The sequence below is a fragment of the Microcaecilia unicolor genome, chromosome 2 (assembly GCF_901765095.1).
Source record: "Microcaecilia unicolor chromosome 2, aMicUni1.1, whole genome shotgun sequence".
Classification (NCBI taxonomy): Eukaryota; Metazoa; Chordata; class Amphibia; order Gymnophiona; family Siphonopidae; genus Microcaecilia; species Microcaecilia unicolor.
In genome coordinates, this window is record NC_044032.1 from 120,518,384 (window position 1) to 120,535,341 (window position 16,958).

The 16,958-nt window shown below is 43.2% G+C and overlaps 1 protein-coding gene across 5 annotated transcripts in view; it reads right to left on the reverse strand.

Moving 5' to 3' along the window:
* IQGAP2 (IQ motif containing GTPase activating protein 2) overlaps positions 1-16,958 on the reverse strand; it is a 589,818-nt gene that overhangs the window by 247,052 nt on the left and 325,808 nt on the right. For all 5 annotated transcript variants that reach the window (XM_030193260.1, XM_030193262.1, XM_030193259.1 and 2 more), the window contains one exon: positions 14,051-14,127. In XM_030193260.1, the coding sequence (XP_030049120.1) occupies positions 14,051-14,127 (77 nt within the window). The remainder of the gene's footprint in view (positions 1-14,050; positions 14,128-16,958) is intronic.

Here is a 16,958-nt window from a genome sequence, read left to right on the forward strand (position 1 = left end):
TCTATGTGAGGAAGCCGTCCAGACCCTTTTTAAACCCCGCTAAGTTAACCACTTTTACCACATTCTCTGGCAACAAATTCCAGAGTTTAATTACACATCGAGTGAAGAAACATTTTCTCTGATTTGTATTAAATTTACTACTACTTAACATTTCTAAAGCGCTGTAAGGGTTACTTTGTAGTTTCATTGTGTGCCCCCTAGTCCTAGTATTTTTGGAAAGAGCAAACAAACGATTCATATCTACCTGTTCCACTGCATTCATTTTATAGACCTCTACCATATCTCCCCTCAGCCGTCTTCTTCTCCAAGCTGAAGAGCCCTAGCCGCTTTAGCCTTTCCTCATAGGAAGTCGTCCCATCCACTTTATCAATTTCATCAACTTTCTCTGCACCTTTTCTAATTCCACTATATCTTTTTTGAGATGCTGTGACCAGAATTGAACACAATATTTGAGGTGGTAGTCGCACAATGGACCGATACAAAGGCATTATAATGTCCTCACTTTTGTTTTCCATTCCTGTCCTAATAATACCTAACATTCTATTTGCTTTCTTAGCTGCCGCAGCACACTGAGCAGAGGATTTCAACGTATCAACAATGACGCCGAGATCCCTTTCTTGGTCAGCGACTCCAAACGTGGAATCTTGCATTACGCAGCTATAGTTCAGTTTCTCTTTCCCACATGCATCACTTTGCACTTGCTCACATTAAACGTCATCTGCCATGGCAATGCACAGCAAGTGCCACTTGAGCCACCAAGCCAGCTGGGGTAGAATTTCGGAACTCTGCTTTTTGCATATTTACTTGATAATTGTCATCTATTCCTCAGTCCTTTATTTTTCCAAACCTATTTAAGCAAGTGAGCTAGGAATGATGTTTCTGGACACAGGAGTGTAATGACCCGGAAACATGGCCTGTGCGGCATGTCCTTAAGTACTCCCGCCCCACTCACTGCATCTCATAGCCAAGCAAGGGAAGCCTACAGACAGGGTGCCTCCATTGTGCCTGGGCAGCTTCACCAGCTGCACATATTTTGTTATGGCCCTGTTTGGATAACTTATCGGTATGCATAATACAATGTGTGAGCAATTCACAATGTCTTGTTTCCTCATTTGGCACAGAACACGTATGATTATAACTAGTAATCAAAAGGTTATGGAGCTGCTATTAGGGGCAACCCAGCCTTTTTGCCAGGATTAGATAATCCAGCTTTTGTTCAGTGGGAGGAAATGGGGTTGAACTACTTAAAAACAGTGCTGGGGGTAGATGGAAGATTACGTCCACTAGATCAGTTGTGGAACCCAGAGGCTACACAATGGGGAGACTTGTTTGCATACCGTCAATTACAATATTTCACCAGATCCTTAGATGGGGAGGACTTGCATCTTAAATTAGGAGCTAAAATAAGATCATTTTTTGAGGAACTCTCGGATAGCGCTCCCACTATATCGGGCATCCATAAGGCGTTGTGGCTATTTGAGAGGTTTGAGGGTTTAGAACAGATTAGAGCTAGGTGAGAACGGGATCAGGGGGCGAGTTTGGCTTCCTGGGATATACTGGCACACATCAAAGGCATTCCGAGCTTTGTCAGTGGTGTTATCGGGAGTGTGCTTTTCGAGTAATACACAGAGCTTATTTTGCGTGGGTTCAATTGTTTAAGGCTGGGGGCACTGGGTCTCCTCTTTGTCCAAATTGTAAACTGTTAGATAATACCTTTTTTCATGTCTTTTGGTCCTGTGGGGTAGTTTGACGCTTTTGGCACCGGGTGGTAGAATACTTATCTTTCTTCTCCCGGAGAATTGCGGGCACTCTTTTTCAAATGGTGCTTGAAGGCCCGGGGTCTTTTAGGGGATCATCAGTAGAGGGCACCTTATTGTTCTGCAAATTGTGTCTGTTGGAGAGGAAATGTGTATTGCGATCCTGGGCCTCAGAGAACACACCTGAATATTGGCATTGGCGCAACCTTGTGCACTAGCTGATGTCCTGAGAGGCAAAGGAGTCTAAGGGTTCCTACAAACGCAAAACCCGTTTTTTGAAAATTTGGGGTACCTATTTGAACACACTATCTCAACAGGGCAGGAGCCTTATTCTCAATGGACTGTGAGCATTCTGGATGGTTCTGATTATAAGGAGGGTACACACCTTGAGTAGGGAGGGGGCTCGGTGGGTGGGGGGCTGGGATTGGATGATGAGTGGGTTTCAGTGTTTTGGAGGGGGGGGATTTAGATAGGGGCTGACATTGGGTTGCTGCTTCTTTAGGGGGGGGGAAGCACCTAGGACGGGGGTTTATTTTGGGTTGCTAATCAAGTAGGGCTCCACTCAGGAGTAAGCGTTATAGCTATGTTTATGGGAGTGTGGAATATTATAGTCAGATTTTCTGGGGATGCAGGGCATTTTGAACCTTTCCTGGGTTGTGCAGACTGCATGTGTAGCTACAAGTTTGTCTTTGTAATGCATTTATTTCATAATAAAAACAGTTGAAACATAACTAGTAATCAATGGTAGATTGATGATATCATAATGCATCTCAACCTGTCTGAGATTAAAACTGAACCTAGCTTATTTCCCTACCAGAAGAGATTCTAAGTGCTAGGGGGTATTGAAGGGGTCACTAGGTATGCTACATTAGTGGCAGAAATATGTTTTGCAATGCACTGAGTACACCTCATAGCAATATATAAAATATTTTAGTAGTACTTCTACTATGAAATTGAAAGAATGATTCAAATTTAACTGGGGGGGGGGGGTGTGGAAAGAGGAGAAAAGCATGATAATTTTACGAGGAGGGTGAAGTGATTACTCAGTTTACTCTAACATATTTGGGATAACTGCCATCGCCAGATTCTAAAATTTCAGCACTCAAGTTCTAGCAGGGGAGCTGATATGACCTTTCTGTTACGTACCACAAACACTTTCATTTCCCGTCTTTAGAGAACAATAAGCAGATTGATTCCAAGGTCCCTGAAGTCTTTGCTTTTAACAGCACATGTACTATATTTACATTATGCAGAGGACAACAATTTACTTGCATATATTTTTAAAGACCCTGATTAGTCACCAGCCCATACTACGGACTCCAGGGGCTCTCCCTAATAAGCCAAAAAAAGGAACATTAGAAGTATTGACACAATAGCTCATTCCAGAGAAGCCCCAGAGCTCATCTCTAAAAGCCTGACATTATTTCTAAGTATAAAATAGAAGGAAAAAGGTATATGCGGACAGGAAACAACTCAACAGAGCCAGGAAGCAGCTTATCTAAACTTCCAGCTATTAGAGTTCAGTCATACTACTACTTCAAGTGACAGGAAAGAAAGGGCAGATGTTCCAGTCTTAATTTTAAATAGACACTAACGATGAAGGGATTTCAAGTGGTGAAAAAACTTGCTACCCCCACCAGAAATATATTACTGACAACTGACATTAAAGTAAGCCTTACTTCCTCCATCTGCCTCTTTCATATGTCTTTTTTTTTCTTAAACATTGGATTAACGTGCTTTGTTTTCTTTAGTTTTGCTATCAATGAGTAGTCAAAAAGAATAGAGTGAAGAAAATCTTATGGACCAGGTGTCTAAATAAAAAGATTTTTAAAAAAATTTAAAAAAATCCTTCACAGTCTGATTTTATTTGCAGGGCGATTCTTATAGAACACAATGAATCTGGCAAAATATCAAACGACCATATGATACAAAGTAGACTGGGCATCCAAATGGCAGATGTTTAATGTGAGCAAGTGCAAAGTGATGCATGTGAGAAAGAGGGAACCTGCACTATAGCTGCGTGATACAAGGTTCCATGTTAGGAGTCACCGACCAGGAAAAGGATCTAGTCAACGTTGACAATACTTTGAAACCCTCTGCTCAGTGTGCTGTGGTGGCAAAGAAAGCAAATAGAATGTTAGGCACAAAGCATTACCACCACTGCCTCTTCCTCATCACTAGGTAGGAACAGGGATGAAGATGTCTCTCTCCTCTCCCTGTACCCTGACTGGGATGGGAGTCAGAGCTTGCTTCATCTGAACCTGAAGGACTCCTCTTCTTCCTAACCAGGGCCTTGATTGAGCTTACGATGCCACTGTCTCACCTATGAGCATCTTTCAATATCCTAGTTTACTGGAAATAGTTTGGGCATCATCAAGCAGTACTGACTGAGCAGGAAATATCTGAACAGCAGCAAGTGATCGACAGACATTTTTGTGAAGGCAAAGAATATACTCCAATTTCTTTCAATACACAGTCTGTATATTTTTTTTCAATTTTTGATTTTTATTAAACAGCCAAAATAACAACAGTTTGAGTCCGCAGACTCCAATTCTATCCATCAATCCAACTTAAACAACACATTACATCCTTGCATTTTCTCCCGTACATCAAACCCCTTGTAGCCTCCCCCTCCCTTTACCCACCCCCCTACCTCCCCTCTCCTCAGTTTTCTACAGTCCATATTCCTATACTTTCCCCATTACTCCATCCAAATGTATCCATTCCTCTGCTGAAGGGCGATATCGCCCTCTGCGCCTATCTGTTAATTTCTCCATTGTGACCACCACTTTAAGTCTCTCTATCCAATCCTGCCCTACCGGGCCCTTTGTCTGTTTCCATTTCAAGGCTATAGTAGATTTTGCCGCAGCCAGACCCATTCTCTTAATACGGCATTGCCACTTCTTCCCTCCCTTGTTCCCCAAACCCAATAAACACCAGGTAGGATCGCACGGAAACAGTTGCCCCACCGCTTTAGTTAAAGAGTTCGTTATCTCCTCCCAATAGACTCTTATTACCGGGCAGTCCCACCATATATGAATGAATGTGCCCTTCTCCCTCTCACACCGCCAACAGAGATCAGATGAGTGAGGGTACATAGCTTTTACTTTATCCGGCGTATAGTACCAGCGACTTAATATTTTATATGCGTTTTCTTTGAGTAACACACATAAAGAAGCTTTTTTCACCTCAAGGCATACCTTCTTCCAATCTGCCTCACTAAGTACTTTATTGAGATCCCGCTCCCAGGTTTTCATATACGCTAATTTTACAAAGTCCCTACCCCTAATATGATCATACAATTTTGAAATCCCTTTCCCTCCCACGTCTATCTCCCCCCATAAGTTTTCAAGTTTTTCACTTTCCTTTGGGCTTTCCTTTAACCACCTTTCTTTCAGAATATAATTTTTAATTTGGAGATATGCATATAGATCTGTGTCTGGCAAATCATACTCGTTTTGAAGTACTTCAAAGCTTTTAATGGTTCCTCCATCCATACATTCTCTAAACCGAATCAATCCTTTTTGGAACCAAGATTTGAATACCTTATTCTCCCCACCCCCTGGGAACCCCGGTTCTTGAGTGATCCAAGCATATGAGGATCGGTTCTGTGTACCCCTTAGCTTCTGTTTAAGTGTGCCCCACAAAGTGAGTAGATGAGATACAAATGGATTTACTGACATACGCTTGTAATTGGTCTCTATAGTGGAACCCCACAACAGTGCATCCAGCCTCCCCTCCTGGACAAAAATCTGTTCCAACCGTGTCACATGAGAATAATCCACTTTACTCCACAACCCAATCTGTTTAAGTTGGGCTGCCCAATAGTACCAAGTTATATTTGGCATACCCCGCCCACCTTGTTCTACGGCCCTCCACATAACCTGCCTAGATAATCTCGCTGTTTGTCCCCCCCAAACAAACTGCCCCAACTCAGCTTGAATTTTTAATAGCTCCCCCTTTGGAATAGGAATTGGTAGCGTTTGAAATAGGAATAGCAACCTGGGAAGAATGTTCATCTTTACAACTGCTATTTTCCCCCACCATGACAGCCAACCTGTCCTCCATCTGTTTAAATCCCTCCTTATTTCTCTAATGAGTGGTACATAATTCAGCTGGTACAAAATACTGAGGTCTCGAGGTATGTGGATTCCCAAATAACGAAAGCTGGTATCCACTATACGAAATGAGAAAGTCCTCCCCAATTGCTCCAGTTCTTGACTCGTTTCTGTTATCCCCATTAGTTCCGATTTATCAAAATTCACTCGGAACCCTGACAGCTTACCAAAGGAGTTAAGTTCCCTTACAAGAACCGGTAATGTCATCAGCGGGGACCCCACATAGAATAGAATGTCATCAGCGAATAGTGCCATTTTGTGCTCCCTGCCCCCTATCCTAACCCCTTTAATATCCTTTAGCAACCGAATCCGCTGGGCTAATGGCTCTATTGATATAGCAAACAATAATGGGGAAAGGGGGCAACCCTGCCTGGTTCCCCTTCGAATACTAAATTTATCCGACCACCCCCCATTAACCTTAATACGTGCTACCGGATCCGCATATAGCCCCTTCACCCAACCTACAAAGGGCCTCCCCAATCGCTGCTCTAACATAACCTCCCACAAATAGTCCCACTCCACCCTGTCGAATGCCTTCTCTGCATCGACCGTTAGGAGGGTTAGCGAGTCCCCTCGTCTCTGTGCTCCCCAAGAAATATTTAAAGTGCGCCTTATATTGTCGGCCACCTGACGTTGTGCTATGAAACCTGACTGGTCTTCATGTATAAGGGATGGCAATATCGATTTTAATCTATTTGCCATAATTTTGGCTAAGATTTTGACATCAATGTTTAACAGCGATATCGGGCGGTAAGACCCACAAACCGTCGGATCCCTCCCTGGTTTTAACAATATTGATATTCCCGCTTCTTGCATACTAGGAGGTAAACCTTTTTCCATAAAGCAGGCGTTTCCTATCCGCACTAACAAGGGTCCCAGCTCTTGTTGGAAAATTTTGTAAAATTTAGCTGTGTACCCATCTAGCCCAGGAGATTTCCCCCCCGGTAATCCTCTTATAACTCCTAAAACCTCCTTCAAAGAAATCGGGGCTTCCAGCTCCCATCTTTGCTTGGCCGTGACCCGTTGCAATTCTAAATCTCGTAAAACGTTTCGAGTCTCCTCCCTAGAAGCTACTGATTCTGAGGAATACAATTTTTTATAGTATTCCACAAATTGTTCTCTGATCTCCTCATCCTGGTGATACATTGTATCTTTTGGGCCTTTTATTTTTGTAATGGTATTTTTTATCCTTCTCTCCCTGAGCCCCCTGGCCAGCATACTTCCCGCTTTATTACTAAACTCATAGAATTTCTGCTGCATTAAACTTCTGTGGAATTCCATCCGCTTCACCTGTATCTGTTGTAAAGCGGCTCTCCACTTTTTAAGCTCCTGTAGATTTAGTGCTCCTCCCTCTCTTTGGTGTAAGGCTTCCATTCGAACTAGTTGCCTTCGAACCTCTAACTCATGGGCTTCCCTCTCCTTTTTCTTTTGTGCCCCCTTTTGTATAAGCTTACCCCTTATAACTGCCTTCATAGCATCCCACAGGATCCCCTCTGTGACTTCCCCGTTGTCATTTAAGGCCAAATAATCTTTTATGGATCCCCGGATTTCCTGGCAATCAGCCTCACTATCAAGAAGTGATTCATTAAGTCTCCATACTACTCCCATTCTTCTTTCCCCCCCCCCCCCCCCCCCCCGCATGGAAATCCATACCGGGGAATGGTCTGATGCATGCATACTTTCAATCTCTGCTTTATGAATTTCACCCCACCATGTTCTGCTGCACCAGATAGCATCGATTCTTGCGTACGTTCCCTGTGTGTGGGAGTAGTGAGTATATTGTTTTTGATTCAGATGCTGCAATCGCCACACATCTATCAGATCTAGTTCCCTCATCAATCTAAGTAGCAGCCTCCTAGGGTACCCTCCCCCCTCCCGTCCTTCCTTTGGAATGGTCTATCTCCCCCATTGGGTAATTAAAGTCTCCCCCCAATACTACCATCCCACCCACAAAAGGAATCAATTCTGCCCTAATCTTGTCATAAAACCTGCCTTGCCCGACATTGGGGGCATATATGTTAACTAGTGTGATTAGCTGATTGTTTATCCTACCCTTAATCGCCAGGCATCTACCATCGTCCTCACAATATTGGGCCTCGCAGGCGAATTGCAGATTTTCTTTCACATAGATTATCAGCCCTCCCGTTTTACTTCCCTTAGGGTCCGCTAATGCATAACCTTCTCCAAGACCCTTATTCAGGATTAATGATACATCCCGTTTCCGAACATGGGTCTCCTGGAGCATTACAATGTCCCAGTTCATTCTGCGCAGTTCTTTGAAGATAATACTTCTCTTACCCGGACTGTTTAACCCATTAACGTTCCATGATCCCACCCTCAGCCCACCTCCCCCCCAATGCATTCCCCCCTCCATCCCCCCTTTTCCCCCCAAACCTCCCTTGCAACTGGCTTGCTCCTTTTCCCGCCAGTTTGCCCCTAAGGAAGTACGCCCTCCCCAGAATCAAGCTAAACAAGCCTTTAACTTGAAATTTAACTCTCCCCTTTTCAACCCTCCTTAAACATTTTCCCAAAACATTCACCAGTTTAAACATACAACAATTTTCCTTCTTTCACCCTCATCCCAGATCAGTCCAGCACCTGCAGGATGTAGCAAAGTAGTATTCACAAAGGGTGGGATTTAACAGCAGCAGCCCTAAGAACTCAGGCTCCAAAGAAGAATCTGTTCTTAATGCAACAGCCAAATTGTAATATTTCACAAACAACTGAAGACAGCACTTAAGTTACCACTCTACAAATATCACCCCACAACACTGCATGCAACTCAGCCCTCAAATCACTATGCCAACTATTGGAGTGTGCTCAGAAAGCTTCAGGCAGTTGGTTACCCACTAAACTGTAGACAGAAAAATCATCTGCTTAAACACACAATAGTGGCCTTTGCAGCTGTTTGACCTTTGTGAACACCTCCAAAAGGAAAAATCTGTCCAATCCCCCCCCCCCCCCCCCAAAAAAAAAAAATTATTGGTAACCTCTAAATTATGCAAGAGCGAACATTCAAAAGATGCCATGCTCTAAAGTCATCCCCACAATCCTCTCTCAAAGGGAAGAAGACTAAGACTGATTCAAATGAAATGAATAAATTATTGTTGGGTATTATTAGGAAAGGTATGAAAAACAGGTGTGAAGATGTTATAATGCCGTTGTATCGCTTCATGGTGCGACCGCACCTTGAGTATTGTGTTCAATTCTGGGCGCCACATCTTAAGAAAGATATAGTAGAATTGGAAAAGGTGCAGCGAAGGGCGACTAAAATGATAGCGGGGATGGGACGGCTTTCTATGAAGAAAGACTAAGGAGGCTAGGGCTTTTCAGCTTGGAGAAGAGACAGCTGAGGGGAGACATGATAGAGGTATATAAAATAATGAGTGGAGTGGAACAGGTGGATGTGAAGCATCTGTTCACGCTTTCCAAAAATACTAGGACTAGGGGGCATGCGATGAAACTACAGTGTAGTAAATTTAAAACAAATCGGAGAAAGGTTTTCTTCACCCAATGCATAATTAAACTCTGGAATTCGTTGCTGGAGAACGTGGTGAAGGCGGTTAGCTTAGCATAGCAGAGTTTAAAAAGGGGTTAGACGGTTTCCTAAAGGACAAGTCCATAAACCACTACTAAATGGACTTGGGAAAAATCCACAATTCCAGGAATAACATGTATAGAATGTTTGTACGTTTGGGAAGCTTGCCAGGTGTCCTTGGCCTGGATTGGCCGCTGTCGTGGACAGGATGCTGGGCTCGATGGACCCTTGGTCTTTTCCCAGTGTGGCATTACTTATGTACTTATTAGTTTAAGAAGAAAAGATGGCACCAAAAAAATGACTCCCCCCACTTCAATATACCTCTGAAGCAGGGGTTCTCAACCCACTGCTTGGGACACACCTAGCCAGAATGAATATGCATGAGATAGATTTGTATGTACTGCCTCTAATTTATCTCTGTAAGATAAGGCTTGTAACTCATAGGCCTTATGAGTCAATTAAATAACAAGAAGGAAAGATGTCTTCAAGGTAAGAGTAGTTTTCTCCAAAGACTTGAAGGGCAACTGATCTATTTTTTTGTTACATTTGTACCCCGCGCTTTCCCACTCATGGCAGGCTCAATGCGGTAGGCAATGGAGGGTTAAGTGACTTGCCCAGAGTCACAAGGAGCTGCCTGTGCCGGGAATCGAACTCAGTTCCTCAGTTCCCCAGGACCAAAGTCCACCACCCTAACCACTAGGCTACTCCTCCACTCTAGAGCATTAAGAATAAGATTTAAATTCCTATCAAGACAAGTTGCATTGGTCTCCTTAAGAAATGTAGGGATGCTCCATGAGCGAACAGTGGAGGCAACAAAAACAAGGAATACTTCAATGTCTAATTGTAAACATCCACTCAACTCGACTCAGGATATATTTCAGCTGCAAAGCATGCATCAGGAGTCTAAAATACAATTAATGACAAAATGCATACAATACCAAAATAAAACAATCACAATAAACATAAAATTAAAAAAATAATTTTACGTAAAAGGACAAAAAAAAGATGTATCTGTCTGAAAAATACTGCTGCACAGATTCATATATAAATATACCCATCTCATAAATAAATAAATAAAAGAATCAATAGGCAGGTGTTATACGTTTACATATACATACATCATAAATATCCTAAAATAAAAATAAAAACTACAGATAAAAACTACAAAGAGAGGGAAATAAACATATGTAAAAGATTTCATGTAATGTCAGAATGAAAATAATCCAATTTAAAGGACCTATATTTAACTAGTGTGGAGATTGTTCCTATAACCTATTATAATTCTATCTCAGACACTCTATCATCTTATATCCACAGATGTTCAAAACTATCATAAATATCACAAGTTTATATATTCATTCATACTTCAATATTTTTTAGTGAGTGGGGATCCTCAAAATTGTCTTTGACAACATGCACATTTCAGGAAACGTGTTCCTATATTTATAGTGGTGGTGTTCACATCGTCATCGATCCAACCATCTCCTTTTTCCAGGTTTTCTAACTTTTTCATTCAAAAGATTTTTTTTAAAATTTATCAAAATCCCCTCTTCATAAAACATCATATTTCCATACTTCTTCCTCAAATTTTAACATCAACTTGTATTATACTGTATTGTCTTTTAGGCAAAACACTTAACTTTCAGAAGCTGTAAGCAGCGATTTTTTCACCCAAGTCGAACCCCCACCAACATGGCCAGGTTTCGAATTTCTTCATCAGGGAAGAGGTTCGCATCTGAATACTTGCTTCCGTATAGAAAAAAAGTGAAAGGAGAAACCAGGTATCTTCCCCCTCCCATTAGTGAGATATCCCGGCTTACCTCAGCCTGTCTTCATAACCAAGCCTGGTCTTGCTGAATCCGATTTTAAAAACAGCCAGAGCAAAATAAATATTTATTTTGACATGTCACCAACGTTATGGTCAACAGATGGGGAATATAAAAATAAATGCCCCACAGATGGATTGGGGGGGGGGGGGAGGGGTAGATTGAGTAACACCTCTACAAAAAAAAAAAAAAGGACCTCAAAAGACCTGCTTCCCTCTAGCTCAACTGGCTACCAGCTGGGTCAAGAGCATATCTGCCCAGACATTTCAGGAGCCAAAGGGCCCATGTATTACCAACTGCTGGAGAGATACTCAGCAGTTATGTGCATAGGATGCCCCTGTAGGGCAAGTCTCACAGTGATTGGTTTTCTGTCTCGAACTGCTGGCTGATGGACACAACCCACAGGTGCTGGACTGGTCTGCTGAAGATAAGGAAACTGTTTTTACCATAAAGATACAATATGCTTCCTATTGTTGCTATAGCATTATATATGCCTCTTATGTCCTTGCCTGTTTCTTCAGTGGTTCTTTGATCCCCCTTATGTCTCATTGAAAAAGAAACAGCATAAATTTTGGGTCATGTAACCACTCAAAACATTTGAGAACCAGCATCACATGATATAGACAACAAAACAAAACAAACCCATGCCAATTGTAATGCTTTGCAACATGGAGCATTCACTTTTAAAGCAATGCTTAAAACATATTAGCTACCTACCTTAAACCATGGTGATTTGGTGGATACAAGAATTTTAAATAAATATTGATAAACTAGTATAAAAGGCCCGTTTCGGTAAGCAATGAAACGGGCGCTAGCAAGGTAATCCCCCCCCCCCTGTAGCGTCCTTCCTGTCTCCCCTGCCCCCCCCCCCCCAGCAGCCACCCATCTGGTCTCAGGACCCCCTCCCCACCAACCCTCCTCTTCCCCTGCAGCCACGCAAGTGCAGCGGACCTCCTCTCTCCCCTGCTCCCCCTGCAGCCACCCATGTCCAGCGACTCTCCTCTCCCCCTGCAGCTACCCATGTCCAGCGACCCTCCTCTATCCTGCCCCCCTGCAGCCACCCATGTCCTACGACCCTCCTCTCCTTTCCCCTCGCCCCCCCTGTAGCCACCCATGTCCTGCGACCCACCTCTCTCCCCTGCCCCCCCGCAGCCACCCATGCCCAGTGACCCTCCTCTCCCCCTGCCCCCCCTGCAGCATCCCTTCTGTCTCCCCTGCCCTCCCCTGCAGCCACCCATCTGGTCTCAGTACCCCCTCCCCACCTCCCTCTTCCCTGCCCCCCCGCAGCCATCCATGTCCAGCGACCCTCCTCTCCCCCTGCAGCCACCCATGTCCAGTGACCCTCCCCTCTCCCTGCCCCCCTCCAGCCACCCATGTCCAGCGACCCTCCCCTCCCCCCCTTGGCGCATCACCCAAACCCATACCCCCCCCCCAGCGCATCACCCAAGCCCCTATCCCCCCTCGAGCACATCAACCCCCTCGCCACCAGTAGCCACCAATACTAACGCTGTCCAGCCGCTGCTACGTCTCCTGTTGAGCAGCAGCGGCCGGTACAAAAAGAAAAAAGCCAAAAAAAGATTTTAAACCTGAAACACGGCTCCGTAGACAGCCATCTGGCATTGGCTGTCATCTCTGCAGCTGCTCCTCCTCTCCCCTCTGATGTTGCTGTGCTCCTCCGGGGTCTTTCTGCAGGGGCAGTGACGTGGAGGGGAGAGGAGGAGCGGCTGCAGTGACGACAGCCAATGCCAGATGGCTGTCTACGGAGCCGCGTTTCAGGTTAAAAATCTTTTTTTGGCTTTTTTCTTTTTGTACCATCTGCTGCTGCTCCACAGGAGAAGCAGCAGCAGCAGCCGGACAGCGTTAGTATTGGCGGCTGCGGGTGGCGAGGGAGTTGATGTGCCTGAGAGGGGGTGGGGGTAGGGGCTTTGGTGATGCACCGGGGGGGAGGGTCTTGGGTGATGCGTCAAGGGGAGGGTAGGGGCTTGGTTGCTGCGCTGGGGCGGAGGGGCTTGGGTGTTGCGCCGAGGGGGAGGCACTGAGAGCTGATTGGTAGGCAGGGGGAGGAGTAGGGAAATACTCCTCCCCGGTTCGCGGTTTTGCAGGGCAGGGGCTTGGGTGTTGCGCCGAGGGGGGGGGCACTGACAGCTGTTTCCCTACTCCTCCCCTTGCCTTGGAATCAGTTGTCAGTGACATCACTGACGTCAGTGCATTCTAAACTGCCTAGAAGACCACCTCCGAGGGAGCCACGGTCCCAGGCACATTAGAACGTTGGAGGTGAGAATTATTATATAGGATGGCATTCTGCTTCTGTACTTCATATACTGTCTTTATTCACAGAGAATAATAGGATCCTAACAGTACAAGCGTTACTAACATTCCCATATCAATAGATGAGGCTACCAATATTCCAAATATGAGACAAGAACAACCTATTTTCTATAGGCTGGGGGGGGAGCAGAAGTTGGATTTTACATCTGGTCTCCAAGGTCATCTTCATAACTGCAGAAAATGTGTTCCTGGTCCACAGAGATGATATTTCATGAATTTATACTACAGCAGTATGAAGCACAGAAGACTATTCAAAGAACAAAAAATAAATAAATAACACAAGAAGAGATGGCAGGTGATCCCAAGTTGACCTCAGCATTTAACAGGATGTTTCAGCGAAAGTAATACCACTATATAATCTTCTTTTGGACTTTCATCAAGTGAAAATCCTTTAATAATTTCAATCAAATGCAGCTTTAAAATAAAACTTGTAAACCCACATAAGCAGATCTGAAATAGATTTAACATTAAATGAACTTTTACCTTAGGGCATGAATGCAGTATATCACCCGAGGAATATTTTTCCGATCATAAACATCAGTTGTCTCTGGATAAAAGATCTATAAAGAAGAAGGAATCCATTATTCTGTCCTGCATGTATAACCATATACTCTCAGAGGTGAATATCCGGCCTACCAATATGTAAAATAAATCTTTTCTTTTGCAATCCTGCACCAAGTCTCTCCTAGAATAATTAGCTGTCAAATTATACTGAAGTAGCATGGACATCCATCTTAACGCAACATTTATTAACACTCTACCACTTCAGAAATAAACTATAGAATATTTTAACACAGATTCCAAATGAAAGCTTGGTGCTTAACTGCTAGGGACTGTGTTTTGTTTGCATATTCAATCAAAACATGTGCAGTAGGTTTAGTTGAAATAGGCAACTCCATGTCACATATAGAAAACCCAAATATAATGGTGAAAGCTTGAAAAGCTGTAGCTAAATATAATCTTTTTATTTTTAGGACTATAAATTCTTACTTGAATACTTAAGATGTTACCATGGACCAGACGCACTAAAGTTTTTCCCATTTTGTGCCAAATGAGAGGGGGAAAGTAAGTTTAGTGTATTTGGTCTATTTGTGTTACAGTACTTTGAAATATGTGGGTGGGCATTTTCGATACGACATCTTAATCCGATTTTGGATGTTTTCCTGAAAACGTCCACAAATCAAGTGGCAAACATAATGATTTTCGAACCAGAAAAAACATTGTTTTGAAAATGTCCATTTCCTACTTCTCAGAGTTAATGTGAGGAACACTTAGCTCCTACCGCGTTAACTGTGCATTAGCCAGTTAGCAAGCAGTAAGCATTAACACACTAGCTGGTTATTGTTTCCATGCTCATTGTCCGCCCATGTCATGCTCCCTAAATAAAAGATTCAGAAAAATTCAGCAACAGTTTAACATACGATAACAGGCAAACTACCACTAAATTCCTTAAGATGGTTGCATGTTAGACTGTTTCCGTTCATAAGTGCTTAACATACTTTAGTAAAAAAAAAAAAAAAAAAAACAGCAGCTCCTTAGTGTAAAACCTGTATCTCGTGTTTTTTCTTTTTTGTCTTGCATCACCCTTCAGTTTCCCCTCAACCTGCAGCCTCTTTTCCATTACCCTGCCCCTCTAAGAACCTGTTCTTCTGACCCCCTTCTCCCTTTTCCTCCTCAGGCAGCCTCATCATATTTATTTATTTATTTTATTGCATTTGTATCCCACATTATCCCACCTTTTTGCAGGCTCAATGTGGCTTACAATTCATCGTGGAAACTGGAAATAGAAATTAATATACATTTGGTTTTACAGCAAGTATTAGGTGCATGATGGTGAAATACATAGTACTGGAAATAGAAAAGAGTATACATTTGTGTTAGCAGAAGTTTTGGGTGCATGATGGTGAGATACAGGATAGTATTAAAGTCATAGGCATTAGGTACATGATAGTGTGAAAGCAAAAGACATTAGAGAACGTTCCTGGATATCTTAAAGAATGTAGAGTTACGCATGTTGTTCTTTATGATATATTTTGTCGAAGAGATAAGTTTTCAGGAGTTTACGGAAATTGGTCATTTCGTAGACCGTTTTCAGGTTACGTGGCAGTGTGTTCCAGAGCTGTGTGCTATAGGAAAAGGTTGATGCATGCATTGATTTGTATTTCAAGCCTTTACATTTGGGAGGATGAAGGTTGAGGAATGTGCGGGAGGACTTCTTTGCATTTCTGGGTGGTAGTTCTATTAGGTCTGACATGTAGGCTGGGGCGTCACAATGGATGATTTTATGGACCAAGGTACAGAGTTTGAACGTGATGCGTTCTTTGAGTACTTGCTCTTTGCAGCCGGCGTAGAGTGAGTTGCAATAGTCCAGATGACTAAGTACCAGTGATTGTACCAGGTAGCGGAAGACATTCCTTGGGAAAAATGGTCTGACTCTTTTTAGTTTCCACATTGAGTGAACATCTTTTTAGTTATGTTTTTTGCATGATTCTCAAGTGTGTCGATCAATGGTGACTCCAAGGATTTTTAAGGTGTCTGAGACTGGTAGACTTAGATTAGGTGTGTTGATGGTGGTGAATTCCTTTTTGTTGTATTGCGAGGTGAGAACTAGGCATTGGGTTTTTTCAGCATTTAGTTTCAGTCGAAATGCATCTGCCCAGGAGTTCATTACGTGTAGGCTTTGGTTGACTTAGTCGGAAATTTCTCTTAGATCGCGTTTGAATGGGATAAAGATTGTTACATCATCAGCATATATATATGGGTTTAGATTCTGATTCGATAGTAGCTTAGCCAAGGGTGTCATCATTAGGTTGAATATGGTCGGTGAGAGGGGGGATCCCTGTGGAATTCCGCATTCAGGTGTCCATATGGCTGATGTAGTCGAGTTTGATGTCACTTGATATGAGCGGGTGGTTAGGAAACCCTTGAACCATCTGAGAACGTTACCTCCGATTCCGAAGTATTCGAGGATGTGTAATAAAATTCCATGGTCAACCATATCGAATGCGCTTGATATGTCAAATTGTAACAGTAGTATGTTGTTGCCGTTTGCTATCAATTGTTTGAGTTTGGTCATAAGCGTGACTAGTACGGTTTCCGTACTGTGATTAGAGCGGAATCCTGACTGGGAATCGTGCAGTATCAAGAACTTGTTTAGGTATTCTGTGAGTTGTTTGGTCACCATGACTTCTGTTATTTTGGTGAATAGGGGAATGGATGCTACTGGTCTATAGTTTGTTAGTTCATTAGTATTTTTCTTTGCATCTTTGGGTATTGGGGTGAGTAGAATATTTCCTTTCTCCTTTGGGAAGAGTCCATTTTGTAGCATGAAATTCACGTGGTTTGTTAGGTCCATTATAAATTGTTGGGGGGCCGACTTCATGAGGTTGTT